Source organism: Lepidochelys olivacea (assembly GCF_965140295.1).
Source record: "Lepidochelys olivacea isolate rLepOli2 genome assembly, chromosome: 27".
NCBI classification, from domain to species: Eukaryota; Metazoa; Chordata; order Testudines; family Cheloniidae; genus Lepidochelys; species Lepidochelys olivacea.
Window position 1 is genome coordinate 4265480 of NC_140437.1, and position 20745 is coordinate 4286224.

Below are 20745 nucleotides of genomic sequence, written 5' to 3' on the forward strand. Positions count from 1 at the left end.
GCAGACAGTGATTTTGATTCTTTCTTTTATACCTCTATAACTAGCCAAGTGAAAAGAATACACGTAAATTCTTACAGTACAGGCCTTTACAGACAGGCCTGACTATCTATATCCTAACAACACTAAGCTGTGGGGAGAGGTAGATATGCTGAAGGACAGGGATAGGGTCCAGAGTGACCTAGACAAATTGGAGGATTTGGACAAAATAAATCTGAGGTTCAACAAGGACAAGTGCAGAGACCTGTACCTAGGACAGAAGAACCCCATGCACCGCTACCGGCTGGGGACTGACTGGCTAAGCGGCAGTTCTGCAGAAAAGGACCTGGGGATTACAGTGGACGAGAAGCTGGATATGAGTCAGCAGTGTGCCCTTGTTGCCAAGAAGGCTAATGGCATATTGGGCTCTATTAGTAGGAGCATTGCCAGCAGATCGAGGGAAGTGATTATTTCCCTCTATTCAGCACTGGTGAGGCCACATCTGGAGTACTGTGTCCAGTTTTGGTCCCTCCACTACGGAAGGGATGTGGATAAATTGGAGAGAGTCCAGCGGAGGGCAGTGAAAATGATCAGGGGGCTGGGGCACATGACTTATGAGGAGAGGCTGAGGGAACTGGGCTTGTTTAGTCTACAGAAGAGAAGAGTGAGGGGGGATTTGATAGCAGCCTTCAACTATCTGAAGGGGGATTCCAAAGAGGATGGAGTTCGGCTGTTCTCAGTGGTGGCAGATGACAGAACAAGGAGCAATGGTCTAGGTTGGATATTAGGAAACACCATTTCACTAGGAGGGTGGTGAAGCACTGGAATGCGTTACCTAGGGAGGTGGTGGAATCTCCTTCCTTAGAAGTCTTTAAGGTCAGGCTTGACAAAGCCCTGGCTGGGATGATTTAGTTGGGGTTGGTCCTGCTTTGAGCAGGGGGTTGGACTAGATGACCTCCTGAGGTCTCTTCCAACGCTAATCTTCTATGATTCCATGATTAATAACCTGCATGTTCATAAAGTGCAGCTTTTCCATTTTCTTGTTGTATTGGAGCTCATATTGACCTTAGATTTGGTCACCCATTAGTTTAAGAAAAAGTAGTGGTTTTTATGGACCCTCCGGATTGTTTGGTGCCCCTTGGCTTTCTTTGGAAAAGCAAGAGGGGAGAAGAAAACATCCTTGTATTCTTTTTTTAGAAGAATAATGAACATGAGCTGCATTAAAAGCAAAGCCGACTAATTTCTTAATATCTCCAGCTAGCCCATGTTCTCAGCATAGGGCCAGCCCCCCTCTAGGGCTGACTCCTGGGACCATCAGTGCAGGTACATGTGGCAGGAATTTGGCCTAGACTGCTTTATACCTACAGGAATCCTCCTCAGTGAATGGCTACGGCTATCCCTTCCCGAACAGTACGTTAGAGGCCTTGTTTTTAGTCTTCCTCCCGCCAGTGAAGAATAAGCACCCAGTGAAAAAGGAGGGCTTGAGTCCCCGGTTCAGCCAGGCCTGGCTAACTCTCTAGTGCAAGGGAGAGTTCAGTCTCTTTGGCCAATGCGGGGCCAGGTTTTCAAGGGCTCAGGATCCAATGTGCATCCAAGGTGCTGAGCAATTCTGATATCCTGGCCAGTAGTATCCAATCCTGTGGCAATGAAGCCAATGCAAGCTTTACTATTGACTGCAGTAGGCACAGGATTAAGCTCTTAATGAGGCCAGTCAGACCCCAGTCCTGCTTGGGCACAGAGCTCCACCATGCCAAACCACTTGCAGAGTCGGAGTCCAAGTTAGTACCAACTGGGGTATTGGCTCCTTTTGTGATTGGGCATTTTTCCACTGGGAATTGAGCTGAGACTCCCCAAATTCAGTTCACTAATGCCAGCAGATGCTAACACACTTTGGACAATGTTGGTCTTTTCTGCACTAACTCCAACAGATCCTGCAGTGAAAGTGCCAAAAGGAAAAGTGAGTGTGGGATGAAATAAAATCCTTCTCAAAACTGTATCCCTTGTATAAATACATAAAATGAAAGCACACAGGTGCTTTATTCAGAAATGAAATACAATCCTGTGTCAGCCATATGCCTTATGGATTCTCTGAAATACCAGACTGGTTTCCTCTGACCTCATCAGACTTACAGCCTCAAATGACCTTTTCCAGCTCATATTTTCATGGAGAAAAATAACTATAAACCAGTCACACTCGCTTATTGAAACTGGACTTTGGAAATGGAGCTACTCAGTGGGATTTTTTCGAACATCCCAAGAGAAACATTTTGAGTTTCTTCAGGCCTTCAGCAGATCAACATGTGTTTTATACAAGCACCAGTGTGCTAAGGATGGAAGTCCAATGCTTTGTGCATCAAGCCATGTAGGAGACTTGGAATCATGTACAGCTTTGTGTTATTATTAGCAAGATTCCTAGTTGGATAATAACCTGGACTCACAGGGTGAGCCCCAAGGGAGAACAGTCATTTCTTTAAAAGAAGTCTCCTCTGAGTGAAATATTCAATTGGAGTTGTATTTATATCTACTAGGAGAGTCATCTAGGCTAGTGACTCTCAGCCTTTCCAACTGGGGCCTAAAAACTAGCTGTGATGTCTTGCCATGACCCCAAATCCCACAATCCTTGGTGTCTGAAAAGGATTGTGGGATTGAAGTCATGGCAAGAAACTCTGGCGGGTTTGGGGCTGCTGGGAAGGGAGGTTCTAGGTAGGAATGTACTGGGTGGTGATGCTGGGAGGGGCTGGTGAAGTGTGCAGAGTGGAACGGTTGTTGGGTGTGTCTCATACTTCCCCCGACCACTCAGCTCCGGGGCATGAGCTGCTTCAGGGCGCTCTATGTGAGGGACATGGAGATGAACCAAGGCACAGAGAGAAGTGGTTCCAAGATACTTTACTGAATACCCTATGACCTGGGAAGGCATTCTCATGACCCTTGCTGCAGTCTTGAAAGAAAACCCAGCTCTATTATTTTTATGGATTTTGTTACAAATTAATAAAAAGCAAATTTAAAATTAAACACATTTCTAACTACTAAAACTTTGACTAATAAATGAACCACAACTATGTTTTAAAATCCATCGGAAGCAGGAAGCCTGCCAAATAATCCAGGGTGTCACTGGATGATCGAAGTGCTAAAGGGGAATCCTAAGAAGATAAGGCCATTACGGGGAAGCTACATGAATTCTTTGCATCGGTCTTCACTGCAGAGGATATGTGTCAATCTCACCCTTTTAGTCTCAAGAGAACAAACCTGCACACACGATACTACAATCCCCAGAGTCCAATTTCTTTACAGTGGTGTTAATACAAATATCTATTTCGTTTACAAACATGCACAGAATTCATGTCCCTCACAGATTCCACCCCCTTGCCCCGCAGAATAATTATTCTGTTGAGGAGGTGCTGCAATTACACCCTTTCCCCACCAGGGGCTGCTGTAGCACCAGAAGACAAGGCAGCTGACTCACTGTTGGAGTAGCCAGCCATGCCCCCCCCCCACTTGCTCCCAAGTTCCTTAATACACCTTCCTGCTGCCTACTCTGAACCCCTTCCCAAGGGGGGAATGCTGGACCGTCGCCACCCTTGTCGTCCGCACCACCCAACTATAATGCCTGCCTCAGCCCTGACCTCACAAGGTCTGCAGCCAGGTGAAGAAGATGCTCAGGGATCCCACCGTGCTGTAGCACATCCCACAGATACTCATGCTGCACTCAGTCAATGGTCTTGTTTTGATCCAAGGAATATGCGTATCCTGGCCAGACCCCTGCTGCCCTGCCTCAGACGTCTCCCAAAGATAGCACAGCAAGTCTGCTAGCAGCCAGCCCTTGCTGGCCCTGGCTGGAGCCAGACGGATCAGCATGGGAGCCACCCCCACCAAGCCGCTTTGCCAAGGCCCTACAGTCTGTATTCAGTCGGGGCAGGGGTCTCCAGTTTTCTCACAACAACCTGTCCTGCCCTTTACTCAGTAGGGTCAGCAAACCCTCATTAAATAATCTCGCCAACTCCCTCCTTTCCAATGCCTAAGCAAAGACCAGTGGGAAAGTCTGATACAATTCACTCGTCAGCCAGTCTCTACCTGGGAACACCCCTTTCTTTAAAGCGTGAATTGCTTCCAAAGCGTCCGGACATGGAATAGGGGTGCACAGACTTTCTGCCTGGTCTATCGTGACTTCAGGGCCTACCCCGGAACCCAGAAATGCTCTCCTGTCCCTCTGCACTGAAGTCTGCTGTTGTTGCTCTTCTCATAGAATCATAGAATAACAGAGTTGCAAGGGACCTCTGGAGGCCATCTAGTCCAACCCCCTGCCCAGAGCAGGACCAATCCCAACTAAATCATCCCAGCCAGGGCTTTGTCAAGCCTGACCTTAAAAACCTCAAAGGAAGGAGATTCCACCACCTCCCTAGGTAACCCATTCCAGTGTTTCACCACCCTCCTAGTGAAAAAGTTTTTCCTAATATCCAACCTAAATCTCCCCCACTGCAACTTGAGACCATTACTCCTTTTCCTGTCATCTGCTATCACTGAGAATAGTCTAGAGCCATCCTCTTTGGATCCACCTTTCAGGTAGTTAAAAGCAGCTATCAAATCCCCCCTCATTCTTCTCTTCTGTAGTCTAAACAATCCCAGTTCCCTCAGCCTCTCCTCATAAGTCATGTGTTCCAGACCCCTAATCATTTTTGTTGCCCTTCACTGGACTCTCTCCAATTTATCCACATCCTTCTTGTAGTGTGGGGCCCAAAACTGGACACAGTACTCCAGATGAGGCCTCACCAATGTCGAATAGAGGGGAACGATCACGTCCCTCGATCTGCTGGCAATGCCCCTACTTATACATCCCAAAATTCCATTGGCCTTCTTGGCAACAAGGGCACGCTGTTGACTCATATCCAGCTTCTCGTCCACTGTCACCCCTAGGTCCTTCTCTGCAGAACTGTTGCCTAGCCATTCGGTCCCTAGTCTGTAGCGGTTCATTGGATTCTTCCGTCCTAAATGCAGGACTCTGCACTTGTCCTTGTTGAACCTCATCAGATTTCTTTTGGCCCAATCCTCCAATTTGTCTAGGTCCCTCTGTATCCTATCCCTACCCTCCAGCGTATCTACCACTCCTCCCAGTTTAGTGTCATCCGCAAACTTGCTGAGGGTGCAATCCACACCATCCTCCAGATCATTAATGAAGATATTGAACAAAACCGGCCCCAGGACCGACCCTTGGGGCACTCCGCTAGATACCGGCTGCCAGCTAGACATGGAGCCATTGATCACTACCCGTTGAGCCCGACAATCTAGCCAAGTTTCTACCCACCTTGTAGTGCATCCATCCAGCCCATACTTCTTTAACTTGCTGTCAAGAATACTGTGGGAGACCGTGCCAAAAGCTTTGCTAAAGTCGAGGAATAACACGTCCACTGCTTTCCCTTCATCCACAGAACCAGTTATCTCATCATAGAAGGCAATTAGATTAGTCAGGCATGACTTTCCCTTGGTGAATCCATGCTGACTGTTCCTGATCACTTTCCCCTCCTCTAAGTGCTTCAGAATTGATTCCTTGAGGACATGCTCCATGATTTTTCTGGTGACTGAGGTGAGGCTGACCGGCCTGTAGTTCCCAGGATCATCCTTCTTCCCTTTTTTAAAGATGGGCATTACATTAGCCTTTTTCCAGTCTTCCGGGACTTCCCCCGATCGCCATGAGTTTTCAAAGATAATGACCAGTGTCTCTGTGATCACATCCGCCAATTCCTTTAGCACTCTCGGATGCAACGCATCCGGCCCCATGGACTTGTGCATGTCCAGTTTTTCTAAATAGTCCTGAACCCCTTCTTTCTCCACAGAGGGCTGGCTACCTCCTCCCCATGCTGTGCTGCCCAGTGCAGCAGTCTGGGAGCTGACCTTGTTCGTGAAGACAGAGGCAAAAAAAGCATTGAGTACATTAGCTTTTTCCACATCCTCTGTCACTAGGTTGCCTCCCTCATTTAGTAAGGGGCCCACACTTTCCTTGGCTTTCTTCTTGTTGCCAACATACCTGAAGAAACCCTTCTTGTTTCTCTTAACATCCCTCGCTAGCTGCAACTCCAGGTGTGATTTAGCCTTCCTGATTTCATTCCTACATGCCCAAGCAATATTTATATACTCATCCCTGGTCATTTGTCCAATCTTCCACTTCTTGTTAGCTTCTTTTTTGTGTTTAAGATCAGCAAGGATTTCACTGTTAAGCCAAGCTGGTCGCCTGCCATATTTACTATTCTTTCTACACATCGGGATGGTTCGTCCCTGTAACCTCAATAAGGCTTCTTTAAAATACAGCCAGCTCTCCTGGACTCCTTTCCCCCTCATGTTATTCTCCCAGGGGATCTTGCCCATCAGTTCCCTGAGGGAGTCAAAGTCTGCTTTTCTGAAGTCCAGGGTCCGTATTCTGCTGCTTTCCTTTCTTCCTTGTGTCAGGATCCTGAACTCGACCATCTCATGGTCACTGCCTCCCAGGTTCCCATCCACTTTTGCTTCCCCTACTAATTCTACCCGGTTTGTGAGCAGCAGGTCAAGAAGAGCTCCGCCTCTAGTTCTCCGCAAGCAACTGGGCATAATAAACTTGGATCACATCCAGCATCTCCTCAAGGCTTCTGGTGTACCTCCCTTCTGCATTTCTCAAACCACCGTGCCCCTGGCCTCCTCCCTCTCATTGGGATAGGCAGAAATCTGGTGCCAGTTGGTCTTTACTTTCACTCCAGCAGCGACTGCTTTCCCTTGACTATTAGTCTCCTCCCTCTTCCTGAGATGATTGCTCTTCCTCCTGACAGCTGCATCAGGAGGCTTCTGCTCCTTCCCTGCCATCTCCCACCCCACCCCACCCCACCCTGTGTCCCTGGTCAAGGCTGTGGCTCTGAAGGGTTCCCTCTCCTAGAGCATGGCTGCTCGGAGACTCTGCAGCCGCTCTTGATGACACAAGCTCAACACGTCTTTTTAACTCCCTCATTTCCTGCTGTCCCCATTTCCTTCTCCTCGGCCTTGCTGCCTCTTCTGTGCCAAAGCGTTCAGGTGCTGTCTCTTCGTTTTCGGAGTCCGCCTCTTCTTGGCCTGATACTTGAACGCCAGCTTCACTTCCTCTCTGCCTTCCAGCTTGCCACGGAGGGATAAACCCCCGTTACTGACTCTGAATCCTCAAACTGAGCAAGGAAGTGAAAAAACCCAGGCCTCTTTCCCCCGCCCACCTGACTGCCAGCACTCATTACTTCCAAGATCCTCGGATTCTACTTCCAAGACCCCCACCCCCTTCACACCGAATGGCCATATGCAAATGCAAAGCGACCTGCCCTAATAAGTGACCCAATACCTCAAGCAGGATGGCCTGGAACATACACACTTCACTCTCTTCTGCATGTACAGCTTGTGAATTCTACTCCTCCTTGCCCCTCTAAAAATATATGTCCACCATTCTTCCCATGCCCCTGCTTCCGAGTCATGTCCTCCAAATCCTCTTCCAAAAACCAGCTTTCAAGTCAGCTTTTCACACTAATGTAAATAGCATTTGAACATCTGCTCCCCTGGTCCATTAATGCCCCTTCCCACCCCCTCCCTGCTCACACGCTCCTGTACCTGACCACAAGAGTTAAAGTCACCTCCAGAAATAACAATCCAAGAGGTAAAAAGAAACAGAACAATTGTTCTCCCAGGCTTTACCTCCCAAAGCTGCGGCTGAGGGATCTTAAAGGTGTGAAGTAACAGCACCATACCTGGCCACAGGGGGCTCAGCAGGGTGACCTCCATGCCAGCCCTAAGCCCCTCATCGACTGGCCCCACCCCAAAGCCTGCACCCCCAGCCGGAGCCCTCACCCCCATGCATCCCAACCCTCGGCCCCAGCCCTGAGCCCTCTCCCACACTCTGAACACCTCGGCCCCAGGCCCACCACATGACTTTTGTTATGTGCACCAATATGAAGGTAATGTGTCACACTTCACCTCCATATTGGTGCACATAACAAAATTTATTCCGTGCACATGTGGAAAAAATTAGAGGGAACACTGGTGGTGGGATCACCTTCTTAACAGCCCAATATTACATTGTTTTAATTTAATATTATGTTGTTGTAATTTAGGTGGAACATGAGATGTAACTTTCTGCTTCTTGGATCATGGCTGCTGCTCTCCTAATATGGCTGCAGAAAAAGACCTCAGACATTACAGACCCTGCTATTTACCTCTCTCCACTGTGAAAACTGACCATTTATTCATACCGTTTGTTTCCTATCTTTTAACCAGTTACTGATCCTTGATAGGCCTTTCCCTCTTATCTCATGACTACCTACTTTGCTTAAGAGTCTTTGGTGAGAGACCTCATCAAAAGCTTTCAAACATCCAAAAGCTTTCAAACAGTATACATGATATCCACATGCTCGTTGACACCCTCAAAGAATTCTACTACATTTCCCTTTACAAAAGGTGTGTTGACTCTTCCACAACTTTGTATTTACCTATGTGTCTCACAATTCTGTTCTTTACTGTAGATTCAATCAGTTTGCCTGGTACTGAAGTTAGGCTTACAACCTGTAATTGCCAGGATCACCCCTTTTTTAAAAATCGGCATCACATTCGCTCTCTGTCAGTCACCTGGAACAAAGGCTGATTTAAGCACGAAATTAGAAATTCTTCAATTTCATATTTTAGTTCTTTCAGAACTCTCGGGTGAATCCCATCTGGTCCTTGTGACTTACTCGTTTATCAATGTATTCCAAACTCTCCTCTATTGACACCTCACTCTGGGACAGTTCCTCAGATTTGTCACCTAAAAAAAATGGCTCAGCTGTAGTGGGTTCTCCTCCTTTTACTCTGCAGTGAAGATCAATGCAAATAATTCATTTTTGCTTCTCCACAATGACCTTGACTTCTTGAGTGCTCTTCTAGTCCCTTGATCATCCAGGGGCCCCGCTGACTGTTTGGCAGGCTTCCTGCTTCTGATGTACTTATTTTTATTTTATTTTTTGTTTGCTGTTAGTTTTTGTTGCCTTAGCTAGCTGCTCTTCAAATTCTTTCTTGGCCTTCCTTATTATACTTTTACACTTGCCAGACTTTATGCTCTTATTTTCCTCACTAGAATTTGACTTCCAATTTTTAAAGGATGCCTTTTTTCCTCTAAATGCCTCTTTTACTCCACTGTTTAGCTACAGTGGCACTTTTTTTTGGTCCTCTTACTGATTTTTTTTTTATTTGGGGTATACATTTATAATAGTCTCCAGGCATTTTGCAGACATTTCACCCTTGTGACTGTTCCTTTTAATTTCCATTTAACTAATTTCCTCATTTTGAAAGTTAAATGCTACTGTAGTGGATTTCTTTGCCACTTTTCCCCTTTCAAGAATGTTACATTTAATTACATGATGGTTGCTGTCACCAAGCAGATCGGCTATGCCCAACTCCTAGTTTGGATCCAGTGCTCCATTTAGGACTACATTAAGAATTGCCTCTCCCCTTGTGGGTTCCAGGACAGCACTCAATTAGGGTGTCTAGAAATTTTCTCTCTTCATCCCTTTCTGAAGCAATGCAACCCACACAATATGAGGATAGTTAAAATCCCATTATTATTGCATTTTCTGCCCTTGCAGCCTCTCTGATCTCCCTGAGCATTTCACAATCACCGTCACTACCCTGGTCAGGTGGCTGGTGGCAAGGCGGGACCCAGTGGGGCTCAGGGCTGCCACCCAGCTGCCTTGCCAGCTGGCCCAGCGTGGCCGGGTCCAGTATTGGGGCTGCTGCCCAGTTCCATACAGTGGGGTCCAGGGTCCCTGATGCTGGGACCCAACCCAGGGCCCCACTTTGTGGAGGGGTCTCTGGGCAGGAGGCGCTGGGCATAGGGGTCTGTGGGGGCATGCTTTGGTTCTCAACCTGTGGCCCAGGTAACCCATTGTGGGCTGATTAGTTGAGAACCACTGACATAGAGTCTTGTCTCATTTAATCACGACTCTTCCTTCAAAGCCACCAAACCCCTTCCCTTATCCCTTATAGACTCATAGACTTTAAGGCCAGAAGAGACCATCTAGTCTGATCTCCTGCACAACACAGGCCACAGATTCTCACCCATTCCCTCCTTTAACAGGCCTGTAATCTCTGACTGAGTTACTGAAGTCCTCAAAGCCTGGTTTAAAGACTTCAAGTTACAGAGAATCCACCATTTATTCTGGTTTTAACCTGCAAGTGATCCATTCCCTATGCTGTAGCGGAAGGTGAAACCCCCCCGCCAGGGTCTCCGCCAATCTGACCTGGGGGAAAATTCCTTCCCGACCCCAAATATGGTGATCAGTAGGACCCCGAGCACGTGGGCAAGACCCAGCAGCAAGACACCTGGGAAAGAATTCCCCATAGTAACTCAGAGGGAATCCACGGGAACTGAAACAATCGCTCAGTCGACCTCCAAAGAGATGGGATTCGTGTGAAGATTTTATCATGAAAAGGACTGGCCACATGGGGAGAAGGAAGGTCAGGATAAGCAAAGACTGGAAGATGTGTGTGATTGGCGCAATCTATACGAGGGCTGAAGGACGGATTGAACGTGATCAAACTGAACTCAGAACCCTCCACAACTAGTGCCCCATCTCCAGCTGTTGGAGAGATGGGCTACTAACAGCCATACATGGGCCACATGCCATTGCAGGCAGTCTCATCATACCACCCCTCATAAATGTATCACGCTCAGTCTTCCCAAGTCCCTCCCATAGCCCCACACCAGTGCCCCACAAAGCCCCTCTCACTGACCCCATACCAGCCCCCCACATGGCCCCAGCCCCATACCAGCTCCCCACATGGCCCGTCTCACCCAGCCCCACAAAGCCCCTCTCACTGACCCCATACCAGCGCCCCACATGGCCCGTCTCACCCAGCCCCACAAAGCCCCTCTCACTGACCCCATACCAGCGCCCCACATGGCCCGTCTCACCCAGCCCCACAAAGCCCCTCCCCTGACCCCATACCAGCCCCCCACATGGCCCCAGCCCCATACCAGCTCCCCACATGGCCCGTCTCACCCAGCCCCACAAAGCCCCTCCCCTGACCCCATACCACCGCCCCACATGGCCCGTCTCACCCAGCCCCACAAAGCCCCTCCCCTGACCCCATACCACCGCCCCACATGGCCCCTGCCCCATACCAGCGCCCCACATGGCCCGTCTCACCCAGCCCCACAAAGCCCCTCCCCTGACCCCATACCACCGCCCCACATGGCCCCTGCCCCATACCAGCGCCCCACATGGCCCGTCTCACCCAGCCCCACAAAGCCCCTCCCCTGACCCCATACCACTGCCCCACATGGCCCCAGCCCCATACCACCGCCCCACATGGCCCCTGCCCCATACCAGCGCCGCACAAAGCCCCTCCCCTGACCCCATACCACCGCCACACACGGCCCCAGCCCCACACCAGCGCCCCACGTGGCCCCTCTCTCCCATCAGACCCCTCCAGGCCGGCCCGCGCGCCCCTTCCGGCGCGGCCTACAGGTCCCGGCATGCCCCGCGCGCCCCTTCCGCCCGGCGCGGCCTACAGGTCCCGGCATGCCCCGCTGCAGGAAGGGGCGGCGCGCCCGGCCGCCTCTTTCCGGCCTCGGCGTGAGGAGCGAGCGAGCGAGCGGCTAAGATGGCGGCGGCGGCGGTGTTGGAGTTCCAGCGAGCCCAGTCCCTGCTCTCCACCGACCGCGAGGCCTCCATCGGGATCCTGCACTCCATCGGTGAGCGGCCCGGGGCTGGCGGCGGGGCCGGCCCGCGGCCCGCGCTCCTCGGCCCGGCGGCGGCGCGGGGGACCGGCCGTGCCGGCTGCTGACTCACCGTGGGAGCCGGGGGGGCGCAAGGCCGCAGCCCGCGGCGGGAGCGAGGCCCCCGGCCGCTGCTGACTCACGCTGGGGCAGGGCCGGGGCGCCGGCCCCGCTTCGCCCTCCCGGGCAGCGCGTGGGGCTCGGGCCTGGGGTCCCGGCTCGGCGGGGGCTTAAAGAGGCCCCGGTCTTTGCCGTCGGCGGGGGGGCGACCCCCCCCGGGCGCGCTCCCCATGGCGGGCAGGGGCAGCCCCCCTCCGCTGCCGGCCGGGGCTGGCCTTTCTCCTCCCCCGGGCAAGCCAGCGAGGCTCTGGAAAGGGGGGGTGACACCCCCCCGCAGCCCGCCGTGGTGTGGAGCCCGCGCAGTGTCTCTCCCGGTCCGGGGGAGACTTGGGGGGTGACCCTGCTGTCAGCCCGCTCTCCCCGGGGCACGGCGCCGACCCTCTCCGCTCCCTTCAGCTGGGGGTCTCTGAACAGCGCCTCCCTGCTGTGGGGCCCGCGGGTCTGGTCTCTGCCGCTCTCCCCGTCGCGGGGCCGGGGGTTGAGCGTGACGCGGGGTCTGTTTCTGTCTCGCTTCCACCCGCTGCTTGCTCGGGTAAGCGGCTCTGAAGTGCCACGGGCTTCTGAGGCCACGGTGGGTGGCGTGTAGTTGTTGTTGTGCGACAGTCCTGTTAGGGCGGCATGGCCGGATCTCGGGCTACCGGCCAGGCGGGAGGATGACCGCCTCAGCTGAGGAGTAACCTAGAGATCACAGGGGTGTGCTTGTGAATGATTCCCAACAGCGCACTTGAACCCAGGGTGGGAAACTGCCCTTGCCTTGGAGCGCTGGCCAGACTCGCAGTCCCTTCTGTGAAGGGGGGAGAGAGAATACAATTTGTGGATTAAGTACTAATGGGTTACAGAGCATTTTTTCATAGTTGTGCAAATTTAATTTGAGTTTGGGTGGGGAGCAGATGCTGTTTTGCTGTATCTCTCCATGCTTGAAAGTTTTCTTTAATAAAAAGAGGGTAAGCTGTTGCTTACCCCTTGGATGTTACTATTCAGCTCATGCTATGGTGGCATACCGTAGAACTGGGAAAGCCATACAATTGTCAGATTGGAAAAATCCATGAACACTGCTTCATACTGAGTGTCATGAACAGTGCATCCCAATAGCAACCAGTGAGAGTCCACTTAGGATACGGTCTGTTTGGGGTTTCAGTAGTTTCCATGACTGTAGCATGTGAGTGGTATAGTAAGTTAGGTCAGCAGAGGGAGGTCTGCGCTAGTTGTCTAGTGTTTGCCACCCTTAAGGTCTCAGGAGTTCTGCTGAAAGTATGTTTTTCTTGTATAGTATCAAACATAATGCTACTTGAATTGCCTTTTAGGATACATGAATGTTTTGCAGTGCAAAAATAACCTCAGGTGAAAGTGTTGGTAATGCTGAGTGCTAAACAAAGCATACGTAAAAACAGTTGAACTGGAATCCTAGATTCTGGCTGAAGAAGTCCTACAGAAATCTTCAGTGTAACTTTTTTTGTTTCAGAAATCCACTTTGTTTTTATTTGTGCTACCTTCCTGCACTACAAATGTCATGGGGGACTGTCTCAAGGATTTAGCAGTGTCAGGGACATGCGAAAACTACAAAATGGAGCAGTGGCCTAGTTATGTCAGGGGACAACCATGTTTAATTCAGGTCCTCAGAATGTATTTGTAATGTAGATCATGAGATGGGGAGAGAAGAAGCCCTAGAAATGAACAGCCAAATAAATCAGTAATTCTGGATTCTTTGTAATAGGTGACTTATTTCTGAGGATAGGCTTTGAACAAATACTGGTGCTGTGTGTTTGGCAGTTAAATGTCTCCTTGGCTACTGTATAATCTCAAAATAGACCTCTCAGGTGGCTATTCTGCAGGTGGTGAACTACATATTAAAAAAAGAGACACTATGGAAGGAAACACATGAAAACATAATATGTCTTGCTGTTGCATTGGTGGCCTGGGGCAAACAATGAGGTCCACGCTGTAAACTAAATAATATACACATTTGTGTGGTCTGATTTTTAGGGTTAGGGTTCCTGAGAAGCTTGCTTATTCTGTGAAGTTAACTAGAGATGTGACACACTAGCTCAGGGGTCGGCAACCTTTCAGAAGTGGTGTGCTGAGTCTTCATTTATTCACTCTAAGGTTTCGCATGTCAGTAATACATTTTAATGTTTTTAGAAGGTCTCCTTCTATAAGTCTTTAATATATAACTGAACTATTGTTGTATGTAAAGTAAATAATGGGACGCGTGCCATAGGTTGCCTACCCCTGCACTAGTTAAGGTACTGCTTGGCATCTTCCAGATCTGTTAAGCATACTTATTACTTCTTGTCAAGTCAGTCCTAGTCAAAAGTAATAGTTTGTGGTACCATTGGTAATCAGCTGAGAGATGTGACAAGCTATAGTAGGCTATTTTTTTTAAGGCAGTGGGTATTTCTTTTACTATAATTAGACCTTCTGTGGTGGGGAAAACAAAATGACTTTGCTTATGATACTGAGCATATTAAGTTACTGGGGCATAAGGTCTTGTTCTGTGGAGTGAGAAGTAGGAACTTCTGAATTCTAATCCTAGCTGTAGTGCTGCACAAGTAAGCAAGGAATCCCAACTCAAGTCTCAGTCAAGTAAATTTCTTCATATTTCTGTTCTTCTGTTTCCTCATCTGAAAGATGGGGATACTTGTCTCACAGTTGTCGATTTAATATTTGTAAAGCACTAAGTAGTAGCAAAAGGTATGAAAACCTTTGAGGAGAGACAGCTCCAACTTTTGCAGCTGAGAGCCTGTAATGCCTGCAGTATCTGACATGGAAGTGCAAACAGATTAATTTCACAGCTTCATGCAGCCTTAGCGTTATTTTTTTTGTGGAGCTTTGGCCAAGCGATTGCAACATTACACACAACAGCAGTAAAAACAAGGATCCTAACACCAAGCAATAAGGGAGTATTTTTTTACCCAGCTTGCAGGTTCTACGCTTGATGTCAACATTTAGAAGATGTCATTTATTAGAGCACTCCTTATGGTGCAACAATAGATGCTTGTTTTAGAACAGTGCTTGTTGAACAGCTGGAAAGGTCTTAGTGATGCTTTATGAATCTGAAATCTGACCTGTTTTCAGGACACGAGAAACTTTGTCCGCTAGATGCAACTGTTTGTAAAGTCTAGATAATTAACTGTTTTTAAGCTTTCTAAACCTAACATTTCTATGTAATAAATTTTCCAGCCATATTGACTCCATTGTTACCTGACACACTAGTTAGTTTCTGGAAAGAAGTGAAAAACTTAACTAATTATGTAGATTCTGTGTTTTGATTGAAATGGTATTGTTCCACTTTCTTCTAGTGAAGCGTGATGTCCAGGAAAATGATGAGGAGGCAGTACAAGTTAAAGAGCAGAGCATCCTGGAACTGGGGGCGCTTCTTGCTAAGACCGGACAGGCGGAAGGTAAGCCCAAATTCTGACTAATTGGAATTCTTGTAACATGCATGTACACGCAAGTTCATGGGTCTGTAGGGAGATGCAAATATAAGAGTAGAGCTGGGGTGGAGGGAGCTACTTCCTATTCCGTGAGTCTTTGAAATTTGGAAACTTTTTTTTCCTGTTCTGAAGTTAATCTGAAATTTTTGCAAACCAATAAATCTTTAAAAAAAACCTAGGCCCCCTGCCCCCCCCCCACACACACACATACTCCCCTAGCTCCCCCTTTACACTGGGGACTTCAGCCTTTTTAAAAAGAAACCTGCACTTAGCAGAAATTAACCAGTTCAACATTAAAAGTTGATTTTTTTTATTCAAAACTTTTCATTGAGGAAAACGTTGAAAAGGGATACCTCAAGAATTTAAATTATTTTTCAAAAGCTTTTGAATTGGGTGATTGTTTTGAAAAAATTAACATTTACTGATGGAAAAATGTGTTGGGAAATTCCCAACCAGCTCTACATAAGAGAAGATGTGACAGTCTTTCTTTTGGAGATGTATGAAAGGAGAGGAATGGGTGAAATGTCTCTATTGGTAATTGTTTGGTTCAGTTATATTCCTATCTTCGGTTTCCCTGGAAAGTTCTAAGATAGCATGCTTGTTACAGTGAAAGTTCAGCAGTTTTTTGCTGGAGAATAATGATCTTGCATTTATTGAGCACTTTTCATCCAAAAGGACTTCACAAATTGATACACCAACTTCAGACAAAGTTCACTCCGTCCGCTGCAGATGTAGCCAGGCAGCAGTTTAGCCGTATGCAACCATAATTCAGGACATAATGTGGAACATGTACTTTTTAAAAACAAACTGAAGTTGTTTGGAAAGTGTAAGAGACCAGAATGTAATGAACCAATGGAGTTTAATTCTGCTGTCCTGGTCAACACTGCAGTCTCTCTTAAAAAGTGCTGAGGGGTCTTAAATAATAATTGATCAGTTTTAGGTCTGTTCTGAAAGTCAGATGCTTTATTCCTCACTTAACATAAATAAATACATATTTTAGCTTTTTGGTTTATATGTGGGTACTAAATTAGGTATGTCTGAGTATTCTAGACATTCTGATTTGCAATTGAACATAGCTTGTGGCAGAGTGGATTGTTTCCAGTGTTGCCCTAAATGCAAAGAAACTGTTCCTTTCTGAACTGGTAACATAAGATGACACCAATACAAAATTAGTTCCCTCCTTTAAAAATAAATCAGTTAGTTGTAGAGAAAATGGAATAAACTGTTCTAGGTGTTGTTGATTCATAAAAGTTGAAGACCGGAGACTTTACAAACAACGTAATGCACTTTGGGTGACCTCCTAGGATCGCTGGTTAACAAGAGTATCACCAAACCAAAACACTTCTCAATTGAGACTAGTACAAATTCTATAAATTGGTGCTTGATTGAAAGTCAAAATTTTATGTACCAGATGCCCACTAGTGAGAACTGCAAGGATGCTCTGAAAGATTGGGAAGGAAGAGAGGATTTACTAGCACTCAGAGAAGCTCATTTAATACATACACCGGATCAGGACAGGCTGAAGGTTTTGGGCTTCCCAGAGCTCTGCTGGGAGGCTGAGGTAGGAAGAAAGAGGTGATGCCTCTTTCTACTCCTCAACCTGGTGGAAGTGACGCGGCCACTTTTTCTGTCATCCACGGTGTGAAGATAGCAAAATCGGAAGGGTGCATTTAAATTACTCTTAGGCTAGATCAGGGGTCTCAAACTCAAATGACCATGAGGGCCACATGAGGACTAGTGCATTGGACCAAGGGCTACATCACTGACACTCTCCCCTTGCTGTCCTTGGCCCTGCCCCCACGCCACCCCTTTCATGAGGCCCCGCCTCTTCCCACCCCTTCCCTGCCCCTATTCCAAACCCTTCCCCAAAGGGGCAGGGAGTTGGGATGTGGGGTGCAGGAGGTGTGTGGAGTGCAGCAGGGCGCTCAGGGCAGGGAGTGCAGGAGGTGTGTGGGGTGCGGCAGGGGCTCAGGGCAGGGAGTTGGGATGCGGGGTTCAGGAGGGGTTTGGGGTGCGGGCTCTGGCCCAGTGCCGCTTACCTAGATTGGCTCTGAGGTGGCAGTGGCAGGCGCCAGGGCAGGCTCACTGCCTGCCTGCCCTGGCCCCGCACCACTCTGCTCCGCTCCAGGAAGCAGCTGGAACCATGTCCCGGGGGGCGGGGGGGTACAGGGCTCCAAGTACTGCTCTTGCTGCTCCTCCAGGTACCTCCCCCGAAGCTCCCATTGGCTGTGGTTCCCCGTTCCCGGCCAATGGGAGCTGTGGAGGGCGGTGCCTGGAAGCAAGAGCAACACATGGAGCCCTCTTCCCCCACCCGGGGCTGCAGGGGCATGTTTCTCGCCGCTTCAGGGAGCGGCGCCGGGCTTGCAGCGCCACAGGTAGGCAGAGGGGCGGTGGGGACGCGTGGCTGGGGGGTGCGGGGAGCTTGGCGGGCCTCACGAAAGAACCCTGCGGGCCGTGTGTATGAGACCCCTGGGCTAGATCCTAAATTGTCATATCTTGTGCCTTCTTCCAGGTCCTTTGTAAGTGAGTTACGCTCACTTTCACATCAGGCTGGGGTAAAATACTCCCTGCAGTCTAAGGGTCTACGCTTATATCTCTGAATTTGACCTCCACATTTCTGTTCTGCTGCCTAAAAATTGATGAGTTGCTTGAAAATTTCACTGTTTCATTGTGTTATAAACAGCAGGAATGAAACTGATTAAACTTATAAATTTTGCTCTGCTACTGGTATTTTCCAGAGGACATTTTCCTCTTGTCACTGGTATTGCTCTTTATTCCTCCCAAAAGCCTTGGTGAAAAGAGGATTTTAAAAGCAGGCAGGGAATTAGTTATAACTACTGCAAAACAAATTGAGTCAAAGATTTATAGCATTTCAGCCATACTGATTGTCTCCCCTAAATCCCTTAAGGATCAAAGCTTCCTAGTTTCCCGACTGAGAACCCAACACTGTGCTGTAAAGTTTGTGGAGAGTCGCACTCAAAATGTCTCCAGTACTACAGTTGGGAGTGTTATGCGAAGTTTGTAGTATAGGTTCTAGCAAGCGGGATGTCTCCTGCAAATTCTGGACAATAATTAAAAATTCTAGGGGTGGAGTGAAGTGATCTTAATTTCCTAGAGAAGAAAGGTTCTGTAAGTCAGACACAACAACAGTTTAGGAAAGGAAGATAAAGCCTGATTTGGTAGGGTTTGAAGGTTAAAACTGTCCCTCATGCCACTAAACTGCTGTTAACATGAAATAAATTGGTAGTCTGTTCCTAATGGACAAATGTTCTTGTTACAAAAAGCATTGCTGCAATTGATCCATTATCATCTGTCTTGGCAGAGGCTAAGAAATAAACTGGCATAGGGACTAATTTACCCCTTCATCAATCCAATCTTATACTGTTGCTCATCACTGTAGGATTGGCATTGTTCCCTCAGGTCAGGGATTTGGTGAATGGCATTGTAGTGTGTGATTGCCTTTTTCCTGTGATGGAGCAGCAGACTTAATATTTCATGGCAGCTGTTCCAGTTGTCTAGGGCTGTCAGTCAGTCCCTCCTTACCAACACTACACTTACTTAAAAAATACTAAAAATAGTTATCAGTAATTCCAATGGGAAAGAAATTTCTGTTGGAACTCGCAGCTTGTGGGCATGAATTTATAATCCCTCAGCCACAAATTAGTAAAATGTATGGATTTATTGTCTTGCTCCCAGTGACTCAACATTCTAGGCCTCCTTTTGAGTCAGATCTCTAGTGAAATAAAACTTGATGAATTACCTGGCAGGGTTGGGCAAGGCTATTTAAATCAGGTGCAATATTTATGTTCTCTGAATGTTTAACCTGAAAATCCTGTTTTTTTAGGAATTTTGGCCTATTAGCATTCTGCATCTTTGTGCAGAAGACCTATGTTTGAGTTGGTCCTGACCAGCCAGGGGATGCTGCAGAGGCATTGTGCCCAGGAGATGAGGTAGTGCCTTGTGTTACTTGAGAAACTGATGGATTTTGAAAGGGGGGTGGGGGGTGGGGCCTGAAGAAGACAAGAAATTACTAGCTAATTTAGTAATATGACCCAAAGCTAAGTATGCAGGATCATGTCTGGAGGGAAACAAGCCTTGCCCGATATGTTCAGTGGGAAAACAGGCTGCGTCAGGGAGCAAGGAAGAACATAGTGTCTTCATGTCATCATTGCATCTGCTGTGTCACTTCAGCCTATATGCTCCCTTCCTCCTAAGTCCAATGGGCCAATCCAGAGGCAGCCCTTTTAACTGCAGGAGGGAAGGTTGTTAGAGGTTTTATTCTATATTTGGCAAACTTCTTATTTGTTAAAAGAAAGAGTGGTGCTTGTGGCACCTTAGAGGCCAACAAATTTATTTGAGCGTAAGGTTTCGTGAGCTGTCTCTAAGGTGCCACGAGTACTCCTTTTCTTTTTGCGGATGCAGACTAACACGGCTGCTACTCTGAAACCTGTTCTTATTTGTTGTGGCACTGGGAGAAAAGGCCATTGTCAGTTTGTTGCTGTCATGATGGGTTGCATTCGTTATGAGACAAGCCACTGAAGAGATGTCTTTGCCTTCTCCCTATAATGACAAGTACTTTTACCTCTCTTAGGTAGCTTATAAAGTTTAGGAGCTTTCAGTGGAATGAGTGTTTTAAGAATGAATGCCACCAAAATCATGGTCCGTTAAAGCTGTAATCTCTCGTTACTTCCACTGCTGGCCTGTGAAGTAGTAGTAATGTTGTTTGCTTTTATGGAAAGGTCAGGACACTAATGAAAGTTCCTGGTCACTGTAGATTCAAATGTAGGAGAAATACAGTCAATAATAACTCCTAAATTGGAAGGATCTTGAGCAAAGTGATCTCAGGCAGGGTGCGATTGAGATTAACTGCTGCTTTGTCATGCTCCTCATATAAATCCTAGCAGTGCGTTGTGAACATACTCATGACTTGTGGTTCTCAAGTAGTATTACAAGTTACAAAATAGCCTCCATTGAACTCGAAGGGACACTTAAGATTAATAGGTTTCATTTGTGCTAAAATGATTGCTTCCCGTACATGGAAATGGTAACACACCACCTTTACCAAGTGGGATAGAATACTTTTAAATTAAGCATGGGGTAGGATTCAAAATGTTAATCTGGTTTGTGATGTAATTATTGATTAAAGGTTTAAAAATAAACAAATGTGCACTCCTCCAAAAGTATGAGGAAACAATCTGCACATTCTTATAGAGCTGGTAGAATTTTTGTGCAATAACACAAAATATGGTAATACATACAATATTAAAGAATATTGTTTCTTGACTATCTTTACTGGACTCCCAAAAAAACTGAAATGTATGAGAAGCAACAAGAACTTAATGCATTTTGTATAGTAATTTCAATAAAGAGATTAAAAAAACCAAACCTTCATCCAATTCTTGGATTTCAGTTTTCTCCTTTTTTGGTTTAAAGTAAGAATTGTGAAGTGATTATCAGGTAACTTAAGCAAATTATGCAAACGTAGCATAC

At 47.6% G+C, this 20745-nt stretch overlaps 1 protein-coding gene across 1 annotated transcript in view; it reads left to right on the plus strand.

Annotated features, from left to right (window-relative positions):
- The first annotated feature begins 11525 nt into the window (after positions 1-11525).
- Positions 11526-20745, plus strand: part of PSMD11 (proteasome 26S subunit, non-ATPase 11) — a 29422-nt gene continuing 20202 nt past the window's right edge. Inside the window, exons 1-2 of the mRNA XM_084615863.1 lie at positions 11526-11677; positions 15121-15222. Coding sequence (XP_084471989.1) covers positions 11587-11677; positions 15121-15222 — 193 coding nt within the window. The 5' untranslated portion in view covers positions 11526-11586. The remainder of the gene's footprint in view (positions 11678-15120; positions 15223-20745) is intronic.